General features: G+C 40.7%; 2 protein-coding genes across 2 annotated transcripts; both read left to right on the top strand.

Moving 5' to 3' along the window:
- The first annotated feature begins 1,630 nt into the window (after window positions 1-1,630).
- On the top strand, window positions 1,631-2,152 carry LOC141690644 (uncharacterized). Its single transcript, XM_074495425.1, has one exon. The coding sequence runs from the start codon at window positions 1,631-1,633 to the stop codon at window positions 2,150-2,152; it is 522 nt and encodes a 173-aa protein (XP_074351526.1).
- A 695-nt stretch (window positions 2,153-2,847) lies between these two features.
- Window positions 2,848-3,372, top strand: LOC141690643 (uncharacterized). The gene has a single exon (XM_074495424.1). The coding sequence runs from the start codon at window positions 2,848-2,850 to the stop codon at window positions 3,370-3,372; it is 525 nt and encodes a 174-aa protein (XP_074351525.1).
- Window positions 3,373-7,466: the final 4,094 nt, after the last annotated feature.

Genomic DNA, 7,466 nt, shown 5'->3' with positions numbered 1-7,466 from the left:
TCAGGTCCTAGACCAAGCTAGTCCTACAATACAACCAACCAAAGAATCAGATAAAGAAAACTACTATCTGAAGAAGAACTCTGAAGCCCGAATTCATCAAATGGTTTCAAACAAAAAAACAAGCAAAAATCGAAGCCGCAGTAGAAACATAAGAAGTCCAGGTTGATGGAAATAGTCCAAACAAAAAGGTGAAAGTTGGATCAGGACTCGGAGAGTCCTTCAAGGAAAGATTAGTGTCCCTGCTCCGGGAGTACAAAGATGTTTTTTCCTGGAGCCCAAGAGACATGCCAGAACTACATGAGTCCATAGCAATGCACAGCTTGGATATCAACCCCAACAGAAAACCAGTCAAACAGAAGAGACGGAATTTTGCCCCGGAGAGGCAAAAAGCCATAGACGAAGAAGTGGAGAAGCTACTCAAAGCAGGAATCATCAAAGAAATCAAATATCTGGAGTGGCTAGCTAATGTTGTTATGGTGAAGAAGTCCAATGAAAAATGGAGAATGTGCGTGGACTACACTGATCTAAACGATGCATGCCCGAAGGACCCATACCCTCTCCCCAATATTTGATTAATTGATAGATGCCACTTCCGGACATATCATGCTAAGTTTCATGGACGCTTTCTCCGGATACAAACAGATCAAGATGAACCCAAAGGACATACTTAAGACAGCATTCATAACTCACAGAGCAGTCTATGCTTATGTGATGCTACCCTTCGGACTGACAAGCGTAGGATCAACTTACCAGAGAACCATGAACAAGATTTTCAAGTCCCAGATTGGGAGGAACTTGGAGTGCTATATCGACGATATGATTTCCAAATCAACAACTATACCAGGACATGTAGAAGATCTGAAGGAGTGCTTTGACAACCTAAGGAAGAACCAACTCAAACTGAACCCAGAGAAATGTACCTTCGGCGTAGGAGCAGGCAAGTTCCTAGGATTCATGATCAGCAACAGAGGCATAGAAGCCAATCCGGAGAAAATAAAAGCAATCTAGGAGATGAGGGCTCCTAGGACCCAAAGAGATGTGTAGAAGCTAGCAGGATCCCTAGCAGCACTCAGGAGATTTGTCTCAAAGCTAGCAGAAAGGTGCTTACCATTCTTTGATTTACTCAAAGGAGCAAGCAACAAGAAAGAGGTGAACTGGAGTCCGGAGTGCCAAAAGGCATTTGAGGAAATCAAGTCCTACATCTCTCAGCCACCAGTCCTAACTAAAGCTCAGCCAGGAGAGCCTCTCGACTTATACTTGTCAGCAGGAGCACAAGCTGTAGGAGCTGCCCTAATCAGGGAAGAGAATGGAAAACAGCAACCAGTTTACTATGTAATCCAAGTACTCAAAGACAGAAATAAAATACCCCAGATTGGAGAAGTTTGCCTTTGCATTGGTCACAACTTCAAGAAAACTCAGGCACTACTTCCAAGGAAGAGAAATCAGAGTGGTGATAAATCAGCCCCTAAGGAAGATAATTCACAAGCCAGATGTCTCGGAAAGACTAGTCAATTGGGTTGTGGAGTTGAGACAGTTCAATTTAAGCTTCATTCCTAAGACTGCAATTAAAGCTCAAGCACTTGCAGATTTCATAATCGAATACAACTTCCCAGAAGAAGAATCGGAACCAATGAACACAGATCCGGAGACAAACAAAGAAGCAAATCTGGGAGCCTGGACCTTGAAAGTAGATGGTTCTTCAACAAGCGAAAGGTCGGGACCCGGACTCATACTTAAAAGTCCTGAAGGATTCACGATTCAAACAGCTATATCTTTCGGCTTCCCCGCAACAAACAATCAAGAAGAATATGAGGCGTTGATTGCAGGACTAAAGCTCTCCAGGACTCTGAGGGTCCAGGACTTAAAAATCTACAGCGACTCCCAGATAGTGGTCAAGCAAACAAATGGAGAATACATAGCAAAGGACCCTATTCTGGCGAAGTACCAAGCACTGGTTCAAAGTTACTTAGCCTCAATACCAAACCATCAAGTCCTTCAGATATGTCAAGAAGAAAATAAAGAAGCGGATATTATATCCAAATTAGTCTGGAACTCATCAGATCTGGACTGCTCAGTTTACTTCGAAGAACTCCACAAACCATCTATTGAATCGGAGAGATCTTGGAGATCGAAAGCAACCAAAACTGGATGACTCCCTTCATCAACTACTTGGAGAAAGGAGAGCTCCCTGAAGACAAAGGAAAAGTCCAAAGGTTAAAATCAAAACCAGCCAAGTTCTTCCTCGAAGAAGGACTACTCTACCGCAGGACTTTCTCATCTCCTATCCTGAAATGTGTCGGCCCAGAGGAAGCAAAGTACTGTTTGGCGGAAGTGCATGAAGAGATATGCGGAGATCACATGTCCGCAAAGGCCCTAGCTCATAAGATCATAAGACAAGGCTACTACTGGCCAACTATTCATCAGGATGCAATAGAGTTCATGAAAAAGTACAAGGAATGCCAACTCTTCAGCAATGTGTCCCGGATCAGCCCAGTCCTACCATCCTCGGTCATGTCACCTATCCCCTTCACTGTCTGGGGCATTGACATAATGGGACCCTTTCCCCGGGCCAAAGGAGATCTCAGGTAGTTATTAGTCTCAATTGATTAGATGACCAAATGGGTTGAAGCGAAAGCAATGAGAACAATCAATCAGCAAGACTGCATAAAGTTTATGGACAACATTTTGATGAGGTTTGGGATACCACGAGTCCTAGTATCAGACAATGGACCCCAATTCATTGGATCAGAGTTCGAGTCCTACCTTTAGGAGCACGGGATCAAGCACAAAAAGTCATCAGTAGCATATCCTCAAGGAAACGACCAAGTAGAAGTTACAAACGGAATCATGCTCCAGGGTATTGAAAAGAGACTCAAAGAAAGCAAAAGCAAATGGCCAGAAGAACTGTCGAGCGTACTATGGTCCTATAGGACAAGCCCTAGGACAAGCACAGGAGAAACTCCATTCAAACTAGCTTATGACACAGAAGCAATGCTTCCTATTGAAGTGGGATCTCCTTCTCACAGAGCAATAAACTTTGAGGAAGAAGCAAATGAAGGACTCAAAACAAACATGGATCTAATTGATGAGGTCCGAGACCAAGCTGTAGAAAGGATGGAAAAATTCAAGGAGAAAACAAGAGAGCACTTCAGTAAGAAATCCAGAGTCAAAAACTTCCAAGTGGGAAACTTAGTCCTTCGAGACATAGAAGCATCAGATCCCACGAATACTGGAAAGCTAATGCCCAAAGGGGAAGGACCATACAAGGTCAAAGAAGTCCTGAGGCCAGGAACCTACAAACTCCTGAACATGGATGGCTCAGAAGTCCCAAATACTTGGCATGGACTAAGACTAAGAAAATTCTACCAGTAGGAGAACAAACAAAGCAACCAAAATCTTGTAGCCAATATGGCAAGCAACGAATTTGTTTCTCCTTATCTTTTGTATGAATGATTAATGAAAAAGCATTTCCTCTTTACTTTTATTAAAGCTAAACACTAGTCCGGACAAGCAATTAGTCAGTACTAGAGCAACCAATTTTAGAATTAATCTTCTAAGTAAAAAAGCTAAATACTAGTTCGGACAAGCAATTAGTCAGGACTAGAGCAACCATTTTTACTTAAAACCAATTTTCTAAGTAAAAAAGCTAAACACTAATCCAGACAATCAATTAGTCAGGACTAGAGCAACCATTTTTAATTAGAACCAATTTTCTAAGTAAAAAAAGCTATATACTAGTCCGGACAAGCAATTAGTCAGGACTAGAGCAATCATTTTTACCTAGAACCTATTTTCTAAGAAAAAAACCTAAACACTAGTCCGGACAAGCAATTAGTCAGGACTAGAGCAACCATTTTTACTTAGAACCAATTTTCTAAGTAAAAAAGCTAAACACTAGTCCGGACAAGCAATTAGTCAGGACTACAGCAACCATTTTTACTTAGAACCAATTTTCTAAGTAAAAAAAGCTAAACACTAGTCCGGACAAGCAATTAGTCAGGACTAGAGCAACCATTTTTACCAAGAACCCATTTTCTAAGTAAAAAACCTAACTACTAGTCCGGACAAGCATTTAGTCAGGACTAGAGCAACCATTTTTACTTAGAACCAATTTTCCAAGTAAAAAACCTAACCACTAGTTCGGACAAGCATTTAGTCAGGACTATAGCAACCATTTTTACTGAAAACCAATTTTCTAAAGTAAAAAAGATAACCACTAGTCCGGACAAGATATTAGTCAGGACTAGAGCAACCATTTTTACTTAAAAACAATTTTCTAAGTAAAAAAAAAAAGATAACCACTAGTCTGGACAAGATATTAGTCAGGACTAGAGCAACCATTTTTACTTAGAACCAATTTTCTAAGTAGAAAAGCTACCCACTAGCCCGGACAATCCATTAGTCAGGACTAGAGCAACCATTCTTACTTAGAATTAATTTTCTAAGCTAAATAAACAACCACTAGTCCGGATTAGATATGAGTCCAGGACTAGAGCAAAACTACAAATTAGAAAAAGTTTTTCCAAGGCAAAAACAAACTAAAATAGCAAAGCAAAATAGCAGCAATAAACGCAAACATTAAAAAATAACCGGACTAGAATAAGACCGGGGCAGCGTACGAATATTACAAACAGCAAAGTACCCAAGGTCTTAAAGCAAAAATCAAATTACAGTTCAAAGAAAATCAAGACTCTGGAGCATTTGGAGGCAATAAACTGGGGCAAGGACCATCGAAAGGCTCCGGCTCCCCCAATCCAAGCTCTATATCCTCCTTCGCCTTTATAAACTCTTGAACAAAGCTATCCCAATTGGCCTCCGGATTGGTCTTAATGTGTCTCTCCGCAACCAACCAGCAACGACCAACCTCCGGAGCACCAGCATTGGACATGGCCTTATCATAATCCTCGGATCTCTTGAACTCTTCAATAACTTCAGCTTCCGACCTCACAGCAGACATCTGCCTTCGGAGCTCAGCTAGTTCAGATTTTATATCTGAAACCTCCTTTTCAGCATTCTCAGCCCAGGTAGTGACATTAGTAAGGTGCTTGTTCAGTCCGGACAGAGAAGTATCCTTCACAATAATTTGATCCCTCAGATTACTGATCTCAGCATCCTTATCAGAAATAGCAGTCTGGGCATCCTTGAGCTCATTATAGGCCAGAGAAGCAGATCCGTCCATATATCCACCAAGCTGCAATAAATAGAGATACTTAGAAAATTATTCTAAGGCAAAGGAATAGAAGAAAAACAAGAACATAAAAACGATGTACCTGACCCCAGACCCGGGAGCATTACTTCATCATTTCATCGAATCCGGACTGGTTTATCCTCCTCCACTCATCCTCAGTGGGAATCCCAGCCATGAAACGTGCAACGTTAACTTCAAGCTCTGGACTCCCGGCCTCCGGACTCTCAGTTTCTATTCCTTTCCCCTTATCCACCCTGGACCCAGAATTAGCATCAAACTTTTGACTCCGAGGAGGTTTCGACCCCAGAGTCCGGAGCCTCTTCTTCTTCCGTCCAGATTCAACATCAGGAACCTCCCCGAGAGGCTCGAGATCATTAAGATTCTCGAATTCATCACCAACTTCTGGCTTAACAACCTGCTCCGGAGCCTTCTCAGTCGCATCAACCTCCGGCCTTGACACAAAATTGCTCTGGGATCCCTCCTCCACAGAAGCATTGGACCCAGACCCACCAACAGCAGCTTTCTTCGGCAGCTTGAAATCTTTGCCCAAACCCTTAAGTGCTTCAATATATGCCAAAGAAGACATATCCGGATTATAATGTGGTAAGCCTGCCAGAAAACAAAGCAAAAAACACAAGTAAAAAAAACTACAAAGAACCACAACAAAAGAAAGCACATAAGCAGTCCGGACATAAAACATATTAGTAGTCCGGACAAAAAAACAAAATAGCTTACAGCCTAGCCTATCCATAGTCTTGTGAATCATGAAAGTGTCTCGGGTCATCTAGAAACCCAAACATTCACAAAAAGCAAAAATCATAACCACACTCCGCAGCCCGAAACCGAATCTCATACAGAGGCATCTGGTTGGACCGGACCAAGTAAAAAATATGATGTCATAACTTAAAGGTGGGATGCACTTTAAACTGGTTGCAGGAAGTAATGAACCAGGACATCCATTTTATCCCATTCGGAGTTATCTACATAGAAGACAGCTTATACTCATACTTACAGAGATGCTTCAAAAATAGATGCCAATGTAGATTCCATCCGGAGCGAAGATGCTCCAACCATACAGGAACGAATCCATCGGCCAGCCTGTGATAAATCCGCTCATCGGGCTCCGGCCACCTCCACTCAATCCAGCGGTCCAACTGAAAAGCAGCCCGGACTGACGAGTCATGCGCCGCATGATCTAGAACAGCGTACTCATCCTTCAGCTCATAATGTTCATCGGCCACTATACTATCCGCAAACTTTCTGTCGAGTTCTTCCTTATTGTAAGGCCCCGCACCCGCATTAGGCTACCTCGCGTACCCAGACCTAATACTTCTATAATAGAAACTATTCTCTATCTCATCACTCTTGGTGACGAAATAACTGGGTGTATCCACCCATAAGCCCTCCAGAGTGCAAGGTGTTGGATTTTAAACACAGCGGGGCATGGCAAAACACTTTTACACATATAAAATCCAAATAAAAGCATATAAATCGTGAATAAAAATTCGAGGGATCGAATCTAACCTTTAAAAATAATTCGGAGACAACGATCAGAGATCCTTAGCAGTTGCTCCTCAAGTGTGAAGCACTCCACCGGTATCCACCAAGAAAACGATGTTAATGAGCAGGAAGGAGGTGGAGAGAATTGGATTTTCCAAACTTTTTGGGTTTTCGGGTTTGATGTGGGTTAGAATGAAATTAGGGTCTATAATAGTGTATTTATAGGCAAAATTTTCAGCTGAAATTTTCCCATAAATATTATTATTATTATCCCATTTATTATTCTCATTAATAATTAAAACACCTTTTAATCATTAATCCTTTTTCTAAACACTTTAGAAATAATTCTCTCTCTTGATTTAATTTCCAAAAATTAAATCCTTAATTAATAATATTAAGAACTTTTCTTAATTAATTTATAATCAATTAAATCTCATCTAATCAATTATTAAATTTGCCAAATAATTATTTATTTCACAAATAAATAATTATTAGCCATTATTAATTAATTCCTCCACCAATAAATCATTCTCTTTTTATGGTGTGACCCTGTAGGTTCAATATTAAGCCGGTAGTAGAAATAAATAATAATAAAACTATTTTATCATTATTTATATAAATTCTCTAATTTATTAAATATGATTAATTAATTAATCACATTTATTCTACATCGTGAGTGATGCTTCTCAACATATCGCGACTATCCGGATAATATGAATTCACTGCTTAGAATACCAAGAACCTGTCAGTGAATAGTTACCGTACAATAAACTCCTTC

This window comes from Apium graveolens, chromosome 10 (genome assembly GCF_009905375.1).
Source record: "Apium graveolens cultivar Ventura chromosome 10, ASM990537v1, whole genome shotgun sequence".
NCBI classification, from domain to species: Eukaryota; Viridiplantae; Streptophyta; class Magnoliopsida; order Apiales; family Apiaceae; genus Apium; species Apium graveolens.
The sequence above is the reverse complement of the archived record's forward strand: the minus strand, read 5'-3'. Positions and strand labels throughout refer to the sequence as shown.